The sequence below is a fragment of the Branchiostoma lanceolatum genome, chromosome 15 (genome assembly GCF_035083965.1).
Source record: "Branchiostoma lanceolatum isolate klBraLanc5 chromosome 15, klBraLanc5.hap2, whole genome shotgun sequence".
Taxonomy (NCBI): domain Eukaryota; kingdom Metazoa; phylum Chordata; class Leptocardii; order Amphioxiformes; family Branchiostomatidae; genus Branchiostoma; species Branchiostoma lanceolatum.
Window position 1 is genome coordinate 525554 of NC_089736.1, and position 18971 is coordinate 544524.

Genomic DNA, 18971 nt, shown 5'->3' on the forward strand with positions numbered 1-18971 from the left:
TTAGCCCGGAACCCAGCCCCTCTCCCCAGCCAACTCCCCTTTGTCTGTTAAAGGCTACAGATGGAGAAACACTCATGTTAGCCTGGAACCCAGCCCCTCTCCCCAGCCAACTCCCGTTTGTCTGTTAAAGGCTATAGAAAAACACATGTTATAGCCCAGAACCCAGCCCCTCTCTCCAGCCAACTCCCCTTTATCTGTTAAAGGCTATAGAGAAAACACATGTTATAGCCCAGAACCCAGCCCCTCTCTCCAGCCAACTCCCCTTTGTCTGTTAAAGGCTATAGAAAAACACATGTTATAGCCCAGAACCCAGCCTCTCTCCCCAGCCAACTCCCCTTTATCTGTTAAAGGCTATAGAAAAACACATGTTATAGCCCAGAACCCAGCCCCTCTCTCCAGCTACTAGTAACATGCATGTGACAGGGCTCTAACTTAAAGCTAAAACTGGATTGAGACTATACCTTAACATTTATTATATAAAGGTTGCCAGAATGAACTTTGAACTCTGACCTCCACGAGGTAGAAGTCGTCACCCCCGCTCCTGACGACCTTGACCTCTTCGCCCTTGTGCAGTTCTAACTCGTCAGTCCCGTCCACGATGACCGTCTCCAACACTTCATACAAACCTCCCACTACAAGGGTCTGGAAGGGAAGCACAAAATACTTAACATAAAGCACAAAATGTAAATATTGCTTTTTTTGCACATTATGACAAGCAGAGAGCACAAAATCACAGAATACTATTTATCTATAACTGTATGTCATGTATTCTAGGTCATAAAATAAATGAAATGACAGAAATGATAATTGCCATTATGACTGTCTGCAAGACATACAGGCCAACTACAAGGGTGTATGCGAGGATAAACCAACAAGTACTAAGGTTACTTTGTGGGTCAAAGACCTAGTATGTTTATAGATCTATCATCTCTACTGTGTGTACACACACAAATGATTCAAAGCTGGTGGCACTAAAGACAGGTTGGGTGAATTTACCTTGGACAAATCTTACAGCTATTACAGCATCTTAAAGACATTATATCTCAGACGTCTCACCTCAGGAGTGTGTATGAGCGAGTCGAAGCTGGTCTCGCTGAAGACATTACTCCCGCGGCGCCGAGGGCTCGGTCCCGACACGTGCCTCTGTCTGCTGGAAGCAACGAGCGAAAATTACTCTCACCGGACAAAATCTCCTGCCGTCGCCATGGCAACGTGAGGTAATAGCGACCCAGGAGGTGTGGTATTACGTCAGCAGACTAATCAAGGCTTCCCAGTACGGGTGTAAATATAGGATGGCAGAAAATTGGTCTGAGGTAGAAATTTGTGTTGTGAGCTGATTGGTGGAAATGTAACATTGCTATGTCTTATCTTAACCCTTGTCCTGCTGGACCCCTATATATATATATATATGTATATATATATGGGTTGCACATTGCAGAGCCTGTATGTGGGTCCTATATATGTATGGATTGGGGGTATTTTTCAGCTGAGCGCATCACACCGCAGCAAAACATACCAAAGGCATAAGTAGCTATGCCACAGCAGTGCAGAAAAAGTCAAGGGAAAATGACCTGATTAAGAAATCAAATTAATGAAATTAATTGGGTAAAAAACGGCAGCAGGACAAGGGTGAAGAGACTGTTACAATAACCAAAACAACCAGAATGAATGGACACATCCCATACTACAACTTCCATTCTTTTGTGTGTTTTTGTAAAACAGTCAACCATGGATTCAGCAACCACTCAAGGGACTGAGGAAAATGGTTGCTGAGGACAGGCTGCGATTTACTTAAATAGAATCTGATGTAAAAATGGACAGGACTGTTTAATGTGGTTTGAGATAAGAGGTGGTTGCATACGCCAGGTGGTTGCCCAAACAGGTTTACTGTACCATGTACACGTACACAATCAATTGATAGACATACTGTGCTGTATTCTGTCCAACCTTCACCTCTTCCCTCCTGTCCTCAATAAAAAGCGGCCAGCAGACCGATTTGAGTTCCTCATGAATAAACAGACGGTACAGCCCCAACCACGATGTCCTGACCCCGGGACTTGAATCAAGGTTTCCAAGGTACCAACTAATTGGAACCAGGAGTTCAACTGTGATTGAGGCTGCTACCAGAGTTACAGGGACATCCCTGGAAACCTTTTACAGTAATTTCAAAATATCATTAAATCCATTTCCGTTAAGTTACCTTCCAGAGCTGGAGGGGGTCGTCGGGGTGCTGGGGGTGTCAATGGAAGATCCGAGGGAACCTGGAAACAAGAAGAACACCGTTACCATGGAAACAGTCACCATGGAAACTGGACTAAGTTGCGAGGATGAAAACATTCAGTTCAGATGAAAATTCAGATGAAAAGAGCAAAAGAAGGACAATGCTAACTTTCAATAGGTTGTATTCTTTCAAAGCAAGTATCTGTAATCTCTATTCATTTAAAATATTGCACATTTTCTGAAAGACTCCCATTAGTGGGCGTACATAGATGTTATACCTCCTGGAGTCCTAAATTATACATACACATGGTATACACACTACATTTAATAAAACATAAAGCAGACATCTTTAGACAGTGTTACACAGTGATGTTGACTTACTGGTGCTCTCCATGGCTGATATCCTAGCCTCAACTGCTGACTTCACATCTGCAGGGATGGCAAAGATGACAAAAAATGACACAACAATATGTGATTCTTAACTCTTACACTATGCATGATAGCTTACATCCACTCACTTCATCACTATCCAAAGTTATCAAGTAAGAGATATTGCTTCCTGGGGGCACTAAAATATCAGATACATACCTTAATTCCCATATGCAGTATATCCATTATGATCCAAACAATACACAAATTGACATTAGTACATGATTGTGTGGATTTTTCCAATGATAACTTGCACCAATTTCAACGACAGTCTCTAAAACCTTTCAAAACTGAAAGTTTTTCTCTTGCTTCCATTAGAAGTCATGTGCCCTTGAATAAACCTGAAGCCTACTTGAGAAAACCTTAAGTGTCCTTGAGAGGTTCCAAGTGCCTCCTCACCTTGTGCCTCCTGAGTGTGTTTGTCTAAGATGTCTCTGATCTCCTTAACCCAGGCCTGCTTCACGTAGATGGTCTTGGCCTGATGAATAGGTACAGAAACATAAGGTCCCTAATAATAAGCAGGCAATCTATTCTAGTTACAATCAGCTGCTAACTCTATGTCCTGTCCATATACATGCGGTTGCATTTATTTTTGTCAATTCCGAAGTAATTTTGTCACATCATCAAAGATTCTCATCAAAAACACCACAAATTACATGTACCTGTACAGTGTATCGTTCTGAAGAGTCAGGCTTGCCGTACCACATCTCAAACTTACGGCTGTCTCCCTCCACGTCTTCTGTCACCCCGATGCCTGGTAACTAAGAGAAAGAGACAGTCATGATTCAAACTGTTTTTCACCACTATCATACATGCACATAGTCTCACGATGCTATCAAAATCTAAGTCTGATAACTATACAGTCAAACATTCCCCCAAAGTGCCCACTTAAGTTACGCTAAGAAAAGTACCTGATATTGCTTAAAACCTATCTTAAACCTATATTTCGAAAAACAGAATCCAAAGCACTGGGTTTTAGTCAAATTTTCCCCATACATAACCTTATCATCCCCATGCAGGTCTATAGTATATATTTAGTATTTTTCAGCATGTTCTCAAATTCCCCCATACCTACCCTCATGAGGCCCTTATAGGAGTATTCGATGCTCTCCAGACTGTTGCGTTTGCGCTTGGTGAATAGGACCATGTTGTTGAACAAAGTTCCACAATTCCCCCATACCTACCCTCATGAGGCCCTTGTAGGAGTATTCGATGCTCTCCAGACTATTGCGTTTGCGCTTGGTGAATAGGACCATGTTGTTGAACAATGCTCCCAAATTCCCCCATACCTACCCTCATGAGGCCCTTGTAGGAGTATTCGATGCTCTCCAGACTGTTGCGTTTGGTGAACAGGACCATGTAACTTGTTGTTGAACAATGTTCCCAAATTTCCCCCTACCTACCCTCATGAGGCCCTTGTAGGAGTATTCGATGCTCTCCAGACTGTTGCGTTTGCGCTTGGTGAACAGGACCATGTTGTTGAACAGGAAAATGTGTCGCTCCTTTCCGCGACCCTTCGTCGTCCTCCCGTCCCAAACCATGAAGGAATCCTAGCGAGAGAACATCAAGTCAAGAAAGATCAGATACAAGTTTCATTTTGTATTAATTATATTACCTAACATTGCTGCCCCTTTTGACTTTTGTTTGCCATGTTTTTGTTTGCTTGTGTGTGGATGGCGGTCAGCACCAAGGACAGGTTAAAGTCCTACCCGAACCAAATGTTGCATAGGGTAGCACCCATCTCTGTTTCAATTGCCCTTTGGCCACATAACTTTGTGCAATCACTACAGCAGGGGGGCTAGTCCACTGGTAATGGTGTGTGTTTAACTACCATACTCTTTCCCAGATGCTGAGTGCTAAGCAGAGAAAGCAGTATGTACCATTTTTAGAGTCTTTGATGTGCCCGGCCGGGATCTAACTCACGGCCTACTGAATGCAAGGCGAACACTCTACCTACAAGACCATTTCACCGGTGTCAAGAAAGATCAGACACAACTTCATATTACCTAACATCGCTACCCTTTGACTTCATGGACTGCTGTTTTTGTTTGCTTGTATGTGGATGGCGATCAGCACCGAGGACAGGACTTGACTTACACTACTTCCATTTTTAATGTTAGTCTTGACTCTGATATGGCCATCATACTACACTTGTCAGAACACACCTGTCTGAGAAGTTTGCCGACGTTTTCGTGGTTGCCATAGAAACCGTCAATCATGCTGATGTGCAGGAGGTCGTTGGCTCGCTTGGGGACGTCCACCATCACTCCTAGGGCATGCTGGGGGAAAATGACAGGGAAATGAATTTTCTCCAAAAGATTTTATTCGCTATTTTCGTACACAAGTTAGATTAATTAAAAGAACTTCCCAGGAAGTTTCTGATCACTAAGGTCACGTGCTCAAAGTAACGGAATCAACATCATCACTCTTGAAGAAGGTTGACATAAGAGCAACTGAAAATTTGAGGTGAGCTACATTTGCTTGTGTTGAAGTAAAGTATCAAACTTCATCATGGAATGTACCAAGTTTGAACACAGATGTGCTTTCATGCTAAGCTTTCATCAGTCTTTTGATTTCAGAAGAATCAGCTAGAGGAGTAATGAAAGCTTGTTGCTAAGTGCTTTACTTTGTGTATGGTACAAAATCTTTAGCTTATAATGTCAACTCTTATTCCACATATGGAGTTGATTCTAATTTTCGTACTGTATATTTCTTTGGTCATGAAGGTACAAATGTTCTACTTTGGCATAGAGGCATTTCCCCAGACTTTGTCACCTGTCAACACCTGTTGTTTCACTTGCTGAACCAGGTAAGCTCACCTGTGTGGTGGGACAACTCTATCCAGGTGAACCGCAAACATTGAGCTCTAAAAATTCTTAAGTGTCACAGTGACTAGTCTTGATAGGCAGTGGATGAGTGCAAACTATTCAAATTATTTTGAAGCTGCTGTACTCAAGGCATAGGATACATTTGGGCAGAGACCAATTAGTTTAATTAGATGCGCCCGGGAGCACGCGGTCTACTGCGACCCGGGGCTCCGTTCCTTCAAGCGACCACGCGGTGAGGCCAGAGTTTAGCTGTTATCATGCTGATTAAAAGCCTCCTACCAAGCCCACACAGTTCGTCACCTGTCTGTCCTTGAGTTTTGCCTGTGGATAATTATTTTCTTATGACCGTACAAAATGTATGATTCCAGAGGCATTGGATCTTATAAATCATATAAATGCTACCATGATCTCAATACTGCTCCAGATCTGTGGAAATTCATTGATAAAAAGGTAGGTATAGAAGACAAACAGAGCCTTTGTGAAAATTGAATTTTATATACACTTCATGATCATGGCCAGAATTAATTCAGTTTGCAAAGAATGGAAAGATATTTCACGTTTTCCACTGTAACATGCAGTATCTGCAAAATGTTTGGATCTTAAGACTTGCTAGTACAGCATAAAAACAGTCACACTGGTAGGTCTTTCTGACAAAACATTTGTGCCCCTCTGATGTTTCACAGAAGCAAAAAAACAGCAACGTTGGAACTGTTTTCACAACGCTTGCTCCACTATGGAGGCTGGCAAACAGAGATTCTCATCAGCCACGTTCAACAGTACTGCCTTAAACCCACACCGGCGGCTCCGTATATACAACAACAGCTCCACGTAACACACCACTGTTTACTATAAACACAGTAACTCGAGTCAGAGCCTAAAATAAACCAGATTACAGAAGAAATCGCTGCCGTTTTTGTGCGACCCACAATAGATGAAAGAACTCGCGGCATGTTAACATTAGTGCTTGTTGTAAAACACGCGCAACCGACACTCGACTCTCCGGACATATTTATCAAAAACGTCAAACTGCGTCAACCCGTTTCCAAGGACAGATTAAGTTTTCTGACTTTTCTATACGGACAATATTTTGCCGATTATAAGGCTTTTCAGCTGTAAGACATACTACTGTCACTAAAGGCCTTGAAGAGATTTCCCAAAAATACTGTTTAAAAAGTGTTTTTAGCATTGGTTCACTTCAGTCAACAATGGTTGTATAATCTGTATAACAAAGAGGTCAGTGGTCATTACTATAGCCACCATGACGGGTCCCCCGAAAGTGCGAAATGGAACGAAATGGAACGAAATGGAACGAAATGGAACGAAATGGAACGAAATGGAACGAAATGGAACGAAATGGAACGAAATGGAACGAAATGGAACGAAATGGAACGAAATGGAACGAAATGGAACGAAATGGAACGAAATGGAACGAAATGGAACGAACTAAAACAACATATGTAACATTATGAAATAAAATACCAGTAGATAACGAAGTATAAGGAGTAGACTGGAACAGGAAGCATTTTAAATACAGAAGTGAGTGGTAAATACATAAAATAACGTGTTTTATTTCTTGAATCTATGTAATAATATTAAATACAACGTTTTTGTCGCGTTTGTGTGGCTAAATTCTTCCCTGAAAATTGAGGCGCCGCGTGCAAAGAGATCCGCCGCTCTTCCTTGTGTACCAACGATCTACAAATAAACTGCTGCAAATAGCAGGGAAAACAAGCAAACGGAACTGAGTATCGAAGTTAGGACTAGATTATACAGTTGGTGGTAACAGTGCATCTCATAATTCACCAAGAGGGCATGAGGCAAGCGTTATTTTATTATCTATAAATCTCTCCCCCAAATGGAGCCCCGCATACAAATAAACCGGCATTGTTGCCATCGCGACGGAACTGTGGGCGTGCTGCCGACAGGTTGAATCAAACCCCGACTTTCCATTTATTTAAATTCGGTTTTAGTCCATAACTGGTACGTAGCATATGCATATCTTTCCAATTGTTCGGCTTAAAGTCAGACCCCTGACCCCTGAATGGACCCCTCCGTTAATGATATTTAAATGAAGCTCTGCGGCGCGTCACACATTTCACACTCCATTCAAACACGGACGTGGAGTCCCCTGGAGACATTCATGCTTCCTTGTTCACGACAAAACAAAGGGAGGGTGTGAACGAGCAATGCATGTATTTCACGGTTCACACAACACGCAAACACGCTAGCTGTATACATAATAAGATTACGCTTGCCTCATGCCCTCTTGGAGATGCAATGTTACCATCAACTTCTGCAATACTATTTCGGTTTGCTTGTTTTCCCTGCTATTTGCAGCAGTTCATTTGCAGATCGTTGGTACACAAGCAAGAGCGGCGGATCTCTTTGCACGCGGCGTCTCCATTTTCAGGGAAGAATCTAGCCACACAAACGCGACAAAAACGTTGTATTTAATATTATTACATAGATCCAAGAAATAAAACACGTTATATTATGTATTTACCACTCACTTCTGTATTTAAAATGCTTCCTGTTCCGGTCTACCCCTAATAATTCGCTATCTACTGGTATTTCATTTCATAATGTTACATATGTTGTTTTAGCTCGTTCCATTTCGTTCCATTTCGTTCCATTTCGTTCCATTTCGTTCCATTTCGTTCCATTTCGTTCCATTTCGTTTCATTTCGTTCCATTTCGTTCCATTTCGTTCCATTTCGTTCCATTTCGCACTTTCGGGGGACCGACCATGACCTCAGGTGACCTGTGGCTCTTTGATGTAGATGTATGTAAGGCACTGTTCAGTTAGATTAGTGCTGCGTACCCAATACTGGTATAATACTGCAAAAATTATTGAGTACAGGTGTAACTGTAGGGATCAACCTCCACTAACTGACCAGTCTAACTGGTCCAGACCTAGGCCGCTCCCGGGAATCGAACTCACGCCGATCCCAATCCGCACGGCTTGGGAATTCAACACGCTAACCACTAGGCTAAAAGGTCTGGACCATTTAGACTGGTCAGTTAGTGGAGGTTGATTGCCACTGTTACACTGGTCCAAAATACCTGAACATCAATGAACAGGTACTGTACCTGAATAGACATACACTCAAGTATGTAACTTTTTTAATCATTTTGTTACGAAAAACTTGTTATTTCTACCACAAAGCGGAAATTTAGCACTGGAAAAAGATGGAAACACTGCATGGGCATTGAAATCAGCACCATCTTTGGTTTGAGATTCTTTAACTCAGGTTTGCCCTGAGATCCTTTGCATGGGTTCTCTGCAAAAGATACCTGAAGTCTGAATATTTCAAACATTCTGTTAACTATCTATTCATGTTTCTGTTATCATTGAAGACCACAGCTTACTTACAAAATGTAGAAGGCCTTTGGCTCTTTGATCTAGATGCACATGAATGTACTATACTTTTAATCCATATGATAGATATGAGAAGAATATAAACTTACCTCTAAGTCTGTGCTATCTAGCTTGGCTCTTGTGGTGTATTTAACCAGTTCCTGAAAAAAGGAAACATTATCATAATCTTCATAAACAAATTAAAGGCCTGGAGAGAATTCTCCTAGATCTATTGACATTTTTTACACAACTTTTCAAACTTAAATACGTTTAAGAGTAGCGTGTTGTCTCAATTTCCACAGATCACCTATGTTTGCAAGCCTTACTGCTCTTTCCCTTCTGAAAGATCACTACAATACATTTCCTTGGTTCCTTGGAAGATTTTAAAACATTCAGCAAGACACGAGACTGAAACAGGTGGCTGGGAAGAAAACTTGAATCTGACTATATCCACTCCCTTAAACTGTGTGCACCAAGGTACAGAGACTTTCCATCAGACTCTGTTTTCATGTTGTTCTTCCAGTTCAGGATTATGCTTTTAAAACTGAGAACTTATAAATGTAACTCAGGTTTGCCCTAAAGCTGTACCTTGAGCAGGAGTTGGTACTTGGTGATCCTCTGGACAGGTTTGATCAGGAAGTCTGATAGGGTAAGCTTTCTCTCGTCATTTCTCTTGGTGCAGTCCTGAAATAAAAAAAGTAAATAAATAGATTGAAAGAAGACATTTGGCCACGTTAGACATTTGAAACTTAAGATTTAACAAGAGGTCAACATGAAAACAGAAGGTTGGGATGAATACTTGTACTTTACTACTTGAATATTTGCTCCCTGGAACTATGTGTAGCATGAAAAGGTACAGTCCTCAGACTATTGCAATTTAGCATTTTCTTTTTGAATCCGTGAAACTACAAATAGAATTTGTGTGGCCAAAAGAATAAAAGAAAGATCACCAGAATACAGTCAGTTACATCCATGTACTGAGAAAAATGTCTACAAAAAGTCAAGAATGACAGTGTTTTTAGTTCCCCTTGGCTCTTTGTCACTGGAAAACTCTAGATATTTTCTATACACTGATGACAAGGCCAAATGCTTGAGATAAGAAACAAGACAGGACATTCTGCTCTTCTTTGATTTTGTTTCTGACAAAGATCTGCAGCGCCCCCTAACTCTGGTTGGCAGTACTGCAGGTCCATCCAACAGGTGGTTTTGGTAAGACTGTTTTGTGAAATGTCCCGTCAGCAAAGACTGAAATGACTGCCTGATATCTCTATACTTTGGGGACTTTGTTATCCTGTTTTCTGTTACAACAACAACCCAAATGGGCATTACATTACAGATCTATTGGCTCCCAGGCAAAGGTTTCTTAAGGCTGTTAAACCAGTGCAGTTGCGAGTGTTTGTCTTGCATTCATTAGGTTGTAAGTTCGATCTAAGACTTTAGAAATGGTACATTTTGCTTTATTGCTCTATTGCATAGGGTGTTCAGACCACTGCAGCAGCAGAGCACAGTGGACTACTACAGTACATACTGCTTTCTCTGCTAAGCACTCAGCATTTGGGAAAGAGTATGGTACTTAAACACACATCACTACCTGTGGTCTAGCCCCATGATGTAGTGATTGCACAATGTTGTGGGCGAGATGGGCGTCGCCCTATGCATCATCTGGTGTGGGAAGAACATTAACTTACTAACTGACTAACTAACTAACTGCTGCTAAACACAAACTGAGAAACTCACATCAAAGAAGTTCCTAGCAGCGCTGGTGGATAGAAGGGTTTCTGACCGCTGCTTGTTTTTACAGTATTCCACATGCATGTCAAACTTGTGTTGCTGCAAAAAAAAACAAAAAACATGTTAGAAAATCACACTCACAAAAAGCAGATAGAACTAGCATGAAATTCAGGCTGTTCAATGAAAATGATTTATCAGTTCAAAGTATTTAAAACACAACAGTTACTACTACTACTTTTAGTTAAAATTTGAAAGTTACAGTAACACATTTACGTGTATCAAACAGTTTATATAAGCCATAAAATGGCTACAGGAAAGCTTGCTGTTCAAGTGTTTAACATTTACAAAGAATCTTATTTCTTTGCACCCCTGAAAATGCTCTTCAATGGTCTCATGCCCTTGTTGGCATCTAAGAAAGTCAGCTTGCCATATCTGGATTGTTGTTTTTTTTAACTGTAAGCTTGTATCAAAACACTCACCCATTTTACAAAAATCTTGCCAACTTTGCTGGGCTCATTCTTGCACGTCCCCAGCTCATGGATAAATATACTGAAACACAATAAAGTAAATCCAGGTCAGAATATAAAAAGAATTTTTGAAAATTATAATGCCTCTAAAATCAACTATAAACAGACAATACTATATTCTATGCTGCATGTTGACAATATTGGCAGAGAAAAAAAGGATTTTCCACACAATTTCTCATAATCACACCTGCTGAAAAGTGGTATCAGCCAGAATTCAGTCATACCTCTGTCAAGGATATCATATTTCGGGACAACCCATTCCACTCACAGGGGGTATTTCATAAATCTGTTCTATGTCCATGAAGATATATAATAGTGTATCCCCCTAAGAGGCATAACCCAGAATATCCTATTTCAGGACTAACTCTGTGCATTGAGAATTTTTGTCAGGCCTCACCTACTATGGAAGTCATAAATCTGTTCTATGTTCATGAATAAGATGTCCCGTTTCCCCCTGAGATAAAGTGGCATCACCCAGAATTCAGTCATATTTCTGTCAAGGATATCATATTTCAGGACAACCCACTCCACTCACAGGGGGTATTTCATAAATCTGTCCCACTCACCTACTATGGAAGTCATAAATCTGTTCTATGTCCATGAAGATATATAATAGTGTATTCCCCTAAGAGGCATAATCCAGAATATCCTATTTCAGGAGCAACTCTGTGCATTGAGAATTTTTCTCACAACTCACCTACTATGGAAGTCATAAATCTGTTCTATGTTCATGAATAAGATGTCCCGTTTGCCCCTGAGATAAAGTGGCATCACCCAGAATTCAGTCATGATTCTGTCAAGGATATCATATTTCAGGAGAACCCACTTTACTCCTAGGGGGAGTTTAACACACTCACCTACTATGGAAGTCATAAATCTGTTCTATGTTCATAAATAAGATGTCCCGTTTCCCCCTGAGTAGATAAGGTAGAGTGTTGGAGTCGAACATGTGGATATAGTGCTCGGCTACAAACTTCAGGTCACGCACGTAGTCCGCTTCTGTCCTCAGTAGTTCCTCCAGGACAAACCTGGGACAATAATCAAGAGAAAGTTGAGAACAAAGTTCAAGATATTTTCTTGAAATATATTTTCTATGAAAAGCGTTTTCGTCAATCACATTCAAAATCTCATTACACACACTGGTTCTCCAGATGAAGAGGGAAATTTCCCTCCTTTAATTAGAGCAAAATTGTAAGCAAGTTGTAGCAGCATTTCATGGAAGGTAAAAAAAAAAGAACTCACCCACCGACCAAGACAGTTGCAAACTAAATCACATGACAGAACACACCAAACACGGAGAACAGAGATAAGAAGCAGACTGAGGAGAAAGAGGACTCAGAAGAGCAAGAAGGGAAGAGGCAGAGGCAAAGAATAATCAGGAAAAAGTCCAATAGATTTGATAGAAGATGGCGGCTAACTTTCGTTTTGTGTCTAGAATCATTTTCATCATACAGCAAACTAAACAGCAGAACTTTGCAGTGGAGGAGAGAGAGAGAAAATGTTAATGTTTCAGAAGGTTAAGTAATTTCTGTGCAATCTCAGTCAAAGTGAGGGAAACAGAAGGTCCGATGTGCAGTAAGATTTCAGCTTTGTTTTGGACGTAAGACGTCTGTTTTTCTTATTATATAAGAGATCTGACATCGTTGCAGTGAAGGAGAGACAAAAAAAGAATGAATGCAAAGTTGTTTTTGTGTAATCTGCAACTCAAGTGAGGGAAAGAGAAGATATCTAAAGTGCAGCTTCATTTTGGAACTAAGAAGTCAATTATTTTCTTAAGACGTCATGCACCTTCTCTTGCTGCTTGCCTCTATCTCCTTACTGCCCCTCCTGGGCTGCTTCTTCTCGGCGTCTACAGACGTCTCAGACTTGCCTTTCCTGGTGGCGGGGGAGTGGGGGAGGGTCTGTAGGAAGGAGGGGGGGACCCAGCCCTGGGCGGGCTCCGGGGGGGAGGGGAAGGTGCGCACCAGCCACAGGTCCGGGCTGGAGGAGTCCAACACCTCCACCGTCTGGCCTGGGGAACAAACATCACAAAAAGTCATCTTATTTCGTTGATGAAGGTTAGACATCCAGGTAATAAGATACGCCAAAAGTAATTACCCAAGCAACTGGATAAAATTTCAAAACAGTCAGACGTTTCAGACAGCATCCACTATCTTTCGTCAGTGACTAAAGAAGGATCTGGTAGAACTGTCTGGCCTGTGAAACAAACATCACATCTTATTGTTTTACTATTTTATTTGAATTCATCACAGACAAAGTGAAAGGGAGGGTAAAACTGGTGCTAAAGCACCTTTACAGGTTGCCCTACCACACACTAAAGACATATATAACAGTAGAAATGAACTTGACATACAAATGTACAAAGCATATCATAACATATAGTACAATCTCAGTTTTTTTCATTTTCTTGGAGGTTCTCTACGTGCACCCAACCATCTTGACAATAGGTTTTAATACATCACTAAGTCTTCTTGATAAAATCATTCCTGTTTGCAAATATGTTTTAAGTTTTAGACTAGTTTGTTTCCAGCTTTTACCGATGAAAAGTCCATAATTGACTTATTGAGTCAATACATGTAATTTTCCACTGGTTGTACAACTCACATATGTCCTTACCTAGTAGCACACATGTGGGTGTGATGATATGTTATTATAGGTGATAATAACCCGCTGTGCAGGATAATGTGCGTGCTTTAGGAGCTGACCTCTCCCTGAACTATGGAAGATTGTAGGATGGTTACGTCGTAGGTTGAGGTGTGAAATAGAAAGTTGTAAGGTTCACTTTCTTTGATGGTGACTCACACAAAAGTCTGACGTCCAGAAATAAGAGCTTGGAAAGTTCAAATTACATCTATACACAGATGTTACTCATGTCAGCTGAACAACCTTTTGCAAATGATGCATTGTAACTTGTAATAATTGCTTGGCAGCTCGATGCAAATGATAAACAAACTTTAAGAAATAAGATAAGACGCTCACCTTCTTTAAGTGGCACCCTGTCCTGCTCAGTGTCTGCTGGTGTGTAGTCGCTAACAACTGTGTACTGCTCTGTGCTCTGTATAAGAGAAAAGAACAACTTCAGCGACAAAATACTACAGCAACTACACATTTCTCCAACTTTTTTCTGTCCAACTCATTGTTTTGGAGCCCATGTTGTAGAGTTGAAACTTGTTCCAGAATGACTTCTATCAACACACATGAACTTTCAAGCTAAGATGAGAGTTTGCCTGTTTTCATATTTGCACAACATGATTTTCAAGCCAGATGTCTCCTTTAATTTGCCTTATAGTACAGAAAAAAGCTGCATTTTTAGCCAAGTAGGTAAGCATGGTGATGCCTGCGAATGATTGAGGTAAGCATGGTGGAAAACACCCTAAAGAACTTTAAAATGACGCACACATGAGCAGGGACACCTCTTAAACATTGTATTCAATGTACTATCCCAAACATACATGTACCATCAATTAGTGGTTTGAAGGAAGAATAACAGTAATTTTCTAACGACCACAGTGATTAACTTGTGGTTAAGAATAAGGTCTGCGACCTGTCCCGCTGAGCTAGTGGGACTTAATTAACCCTTTAATTAACACACTGATTAGAAGGAGCCTGCCCAAATATAGCACAATGAGTACAATTTCACAGAAACACCCAAATAGCTTCAAGGATGTGCTAGCCAAAACAGAATAGGACAAAAAAGCTGCAAGAAGCAAAATAATACATTATTGAAAATTTGACTATTTCAAAAAACACTGAGTAAATTAGGAGTTAGACAGGGCGAATCTAAAACTGCAGCTATATGGTTGATCCCCCTTATTTCTAGTGCTTTCACCAATTTTTGAATCTGGGGATTGTAATTGTTACAAAGTGCAGCGTATGACGTCAATATCTCCATAGGAAGACAATATAATTACAAAGGAGGCGTTTAAGTGAAAGTAGCACATTACCATCATTCTGTAACACACCAGCTTTGAAGGCATACATCAGCGTATGATGCATATAAAAAGTTTCATGTGTCTAACTTTCATGTCTGTATAAAGAGGATCCTTCTAAGCTGGATGACAACAAGATGTATTTAACAGCATTTTTCGAGAAGAGCAAATTCCTAGAAATCATTTTGCAACAGACCTAAGTCAGCTTACAGAGGTGACTTATGTGGCAGAAAATTGGAAATGTGGCAGAGACTGCCATTCTCGAATAGGACTGTTTAGCCATAGCTAGGGGTGGATACCGGTTCGCCGGACCTGATTCGGACCTTTATAACATCCAAGAACCGAGTCCAAAAAAACCTGAAAGCCAAAAACCTGAGTCCAAAAAAAACTGAACAAAGTATAAGTATATTTTTCTATTTTGTTTGATGAAAAGTGTTTTGAGTCTCCCCACTGACGAAAAAAGGCATTTAAAATAAGTGCAACATTCAAATATCAAACACTGGTTTGTCATGAAAGTCTTCTCACCAAGAAACTTTTATAGTCGAGCGTGTCAGTATTAATTCTCTATGCTTAATATAGGTTTAATAAAACAAAACGTCAACTGGACAGGATCAGGTCCAGGTTCAGGTCCGGACCTGAACCTAAATCTCTGGACCTAAACTTGGACTTGGACCTTATTAAGCCAAACCAGTATCCACCCCGAGCCGTAGCCGATGCTGTAGGGTTGATGTGAATTAGGATTTTACCATGGTGACCTACAGAGGCCAAATGAATGAGTGAATGAATGAATGAAAGAAGGACTGGAACCTTAGAAGAGTCATCCGTCTCGCTGCAGTCGGACACAAAGTCGTGCTCCAGCCGAAGCCGCTTGATGGGGTTGGAGTCGGAGGACGCTGAGCTGTCCGGCCGCGACCCTGGGCGGGGCGGGGTCGTTCCTATGGAGATCAAGGACAGATTAAGAATAAAAAATTTGAAATTTCTAAAAATTGTCAAACATTTCTTAACATATGTATCAAATACTTTACTTTTGCGACAACATCTGTAAGCAGCAACACCAATATAGCTGTGGTGCAAAGTGAACCAGTCAGAATTGTTCTAAGGAAGGTGACAAACGGTCACCGAAACTTGGGTTGATTAAAACACTTGTGAACAAAGAGACTTTTTATTCAAACAATGTTGAAGTCACATAGTGTCATCACAATGCATAGCACCTCCATACCTAATATAAATAGTATTAAATTCTACTACCATAAGAAGGAAGATGCAGAAGTTCAGAACCAAAACACATTGTACAAAAGTGCCAACATCACCACCAAAGTCTCCAGTTTAAGAGTATTTTTTGTAGTATTATCAAATTAAACATCAAATACTACACTTTCCCCTTTATTCAGTATTACTTTTTAAAGATCACAGTCTACAGCAATTCTCCTGAGAATATATATATAGCCCAGTCCCACCTCTCCTGAGATGTAAGACATCTGGTCCCACGGCTGGTAGCAGCTCTAAGATTTGTACCTCCTCCTCCTTACTGGTGCCCAGACTCACAAACAAACAAACAAACATGTCCCACCTCTCCTGAGATGTAAGACATCCGGTCCCACGGCCGGTAACAGTTCCAGTATCTGCACTTCCTCCTCCTTACTGGTCCCCAGACTGTCGAAGGACTGTCCCGAGGGAAGCTCGTCCAGCCCTGACGCCTTGTAGGAGCTCACAGACGTCGTTCGACTGCTCGAGGCAACTGCAGAAATGATAGAAAAATATTCTGTTTCAGCATGAAACTTCACAATGTTTTTTTTCTGATTTCTAACTCAGATTCAACTGCTGAAATTCTTTTCATTTCATGTTTGAAATTGCATGTTTTTTAGTGGACATGTGTGGCATAACGGCTGGGGTGTTTGGTCCAGAACTGAGAGGTCCTGGGTATGCATCCCCTAACATGTCATCGATGTTGTGCCCTTTGGAAAGCACTCTACATGACTTACCTCACTCTACCTAGGAGTTAAAATGGTTACCTGACTTTATTTGGAAGGTAAAAATTAAAGCAGTGGCAAGAGAGGGATCTTCTCTACCTTCCAATACCGTGCCCTAGACACAGTGTACAACAACCGATTGTCCCTACGCCTCAAAAATGCTACAGGACTACATGTACCTTTACGTCACAAGACATAGGGATGTCAGAACAATTAGGGGTGTAACCATCATACACACACCCTAGATCTAACTGTCCTCCCCATGGGCCACCCCACCACCACGTTTTTCCCTGGATCAAAACTTCCCACCTTCATTCTCCTCATCCTCCCGGTCCAACTTGAACGATATCAGCACGACGGGATCATCCGTGACTACCGGAGCGTTCGATGACGGGACCCAGTATGAGAAACTAAACAGTCGCCGCATATTTCTCCCTGGGAACACTCCCACAGACTTCTACAACCATGTCTCGAACCATTCACTAGGACTCTGATAAACACCTGCCTTTCTACCATCGCAGGTCTGTTATTAAACTCACCTGCCATACCACGCAAATAGATAACATGGTCTATGATAACTGGTCATTTGGTTACCATGGTGACGACCCCACTGACCTTTTCATGAGTCAACAGATACTTTTTAGTTTTCATAAGAATTTAAAACATTCATGTTCCAGAGGGTCTGGCAGGGCATTCATTGCATAGTGTACAACATTGTATTTGTGTTTTGGTCAATTTCTTTGTTTTTCAAGTATAATCAAATACTGGATACTACTACAATGCACTACTAAACTACACTACATATGTCAGACTTTCAGACAGCAATACTGTAATGCAGGCTGACCCCAGGGGGGCTGATAATTATCAGAATTGTTAGCTAATCATAGGCTTAATGAGTCCCTGTTATCATAGTGTTTCAAGGATTTGAGTGGCTGAGAGAAGAAAATTGTGCCGTCTTTGCGTCAGAGACAGCTCTCTCAGTTCAGCAATTACATGACTTTTGTACGAGACGTCACAGGTTATTTGTGCATGACATGACCACCCTAAAGGATATGTTCACAACAACTGTTTCCTACAACTATCTTACCCATAGAAACTATATGTCATAGTATCATTACATGTATTTGCACGTCCTTCGAAAATTGAAGAAACCCTAAGAATTATATGTGCAAGCAGTACTGGGCATTTCGTTGAAAATGCAACATTTTACACCAACAGAAATGCGGCATTTTACAACCATAGAAATGTTACATCTACACCCACAGAAACGCAACATTTTGTGCCCACAGGAATTCCATTGTTACACCCACATAAGTAATCATAAGAGTGAGTTAATAAGACAGTAATTTCCAACGATGCTGGGAATGTTTCAAGTTGTGAGAAGAAGCTCTTAAGAGGAAATTTCCAGTTTTGACAGAAAATCAAAGAGCTCTTCTTTTTTTATTAAAGGCCAAACCACTTATTGCTCATTAAAGATTGTAATTATCAATCGTAATTACTGCTCTAGATTTCAGAAAACCTTGGAAAATATTCAGTGACTGCAGAATCTGTGTTTTTAGTGGAGTGAATTGTTAGAATTTCACAGGAAAGTAAAGTAAAGATGTCCTCCATGTAATGAAAGGCAAAATCACTTCTTGGTCAGTTCAGGAGCAAACAGAAACTAAAAGACTGAAATATTTCATATCCTTAAGCGTCGAATAATCATCGAAATTTGCAGCTGATGCTTAACACAGGTGGTTTTAGGTGCACACAGGTGTACAGGTGTACAGGTGTGTTCTCACCTGAGACCAGCAGGTCTGCGTGTGTCACCACGTCCCCCACACCGTTCTCCGCCCTGCAGGTGTAGGTGCCCACATCCTGGTTCTGTACATCAATGATGGTGAGGAGGAATGTTCCATCGTCTCGAGACTCGTAAGAGACATGGTCTCCATCTTCTACCAAAGGCTGTCCATCCTGGGGACAAGAACAAATTTACTGAT

The 18971-nt window shown here is 41.0% G+C and overlaps 4 protein-coding genes across 5 annotated transcripts in view; all 4 read right to left on the bottom strand.

The window, feature by feature from the left end:
- The window catches only part of LOC136420720 (myosin light chain kinase, smooth muscle-like), a 55175-nt gene extending 54589 nt beyond the window's left edge, over nucleotides 1-586 (bottom strand). Inside the window, exon 1 of the mRNA XM_066407810.1 lies at nucleotides 511-586. The gene's annotated coding sequence lies outside the window, so the exon portion shown is untranslated. The remainder of the gene's footprint in view (nucleotides 1-510) is intronic.
- On the bottom strand, nucleotides 1-12534 carry LOC136420983 (guanine nucleotide exchange factor DBS-like). The gene is made up of 16 exons (XM_066408126.1): nucleotides 12512-12534; nucleotides 11951-12121; nucleotides 11046-11115; nucleotides 10573-10665; nucleotides 9424-9519; nucleotides 8946-8996; nucleotides 4815-4928; nucleotides 4053-4199; nucleotides 3725-3778; nucleotides 3312-3410; nucleotides 3049-3127; nucleotides 2602-2649; nucleotides 2201-2261; nucleotides 1057-1150; nucleotides 511-642; nucleotides 1-54 (listed from the first exon to the last, which is right to left on the bottom strand). The coding sequence occupies exons 1-16, from the start codon at nucleotides 12532-12534 to the stop codon at nucleotides 1-3; spliced, it is 1386 nt and encodes a 461-aa protein (XP_066264223.1).
- LOC136420722 (uncharacterized) lies at nucleotides 11046-18888 on the bottom strand. Of its 2 annotated transcripts, XM_066407812.1 has the most exons (7): nucleotides 18774-18888; nucleotides 16593-16760; nucleotides 15830-15957; nucleotides 14073-14148; nucleotides 12882-13104; nucleotides 11951-12121; nucleotides 11046-11115 (listed from the first exon to the last, which is right to left on the bottom strand). In XM_066407812.1, exons 2-5 carry the CDS (start codon nucleotides 16611-16613, stop codon nucleotides 12943-12945), a joined length of 387 nt encoding a protein of 128 aa, XP_066263909.1. In that variant the 5' UTR covers nucleotides 16614-16760; nucleotides 18774-18888; the 3' UTR covers nucleotides 11046-11115; nucleotides 11951-12121; nucleotides 12882-12942. The 2 variants fall into 2 exon arrangements, with proteins under 2 accessions (XP_066263909.1, XP_066263910.1); XM_066407813.1 differs by lacking the exons at nucleotides 16593-16760; nucleotides 18774-18888 and adding an exon at nucleotides 16480-16564.
- LOC136420984 (palladin-like) overlaps nucleotides 16661-18971 on the bottom strand; it is an 18812-nt gene continuing 16501 nt past the window's right edge. The window contains exons 17-20 of the mRNA XM_066408127.1: nucleotides 18774-18945; nucleotides 17302-17427; nucleotides 17005-17014; nucleotides 16661-16760 (exon numbers count right to left, since the gene is read on the bottom strand). Of these exons, the coding sequence (XP_066264224.1) occupies nucleotides 16661-16760; nucleotides 17005-17014; nucleotides 17302-17427; nucleotides 18774-18945 (408 nt within the window). The remainder of the gene's footprint in view (nucleotides 16761-17004; nucleotides 17015-17301; nucleotides 17428-18773; nucleotides 18946-18971) is intronic.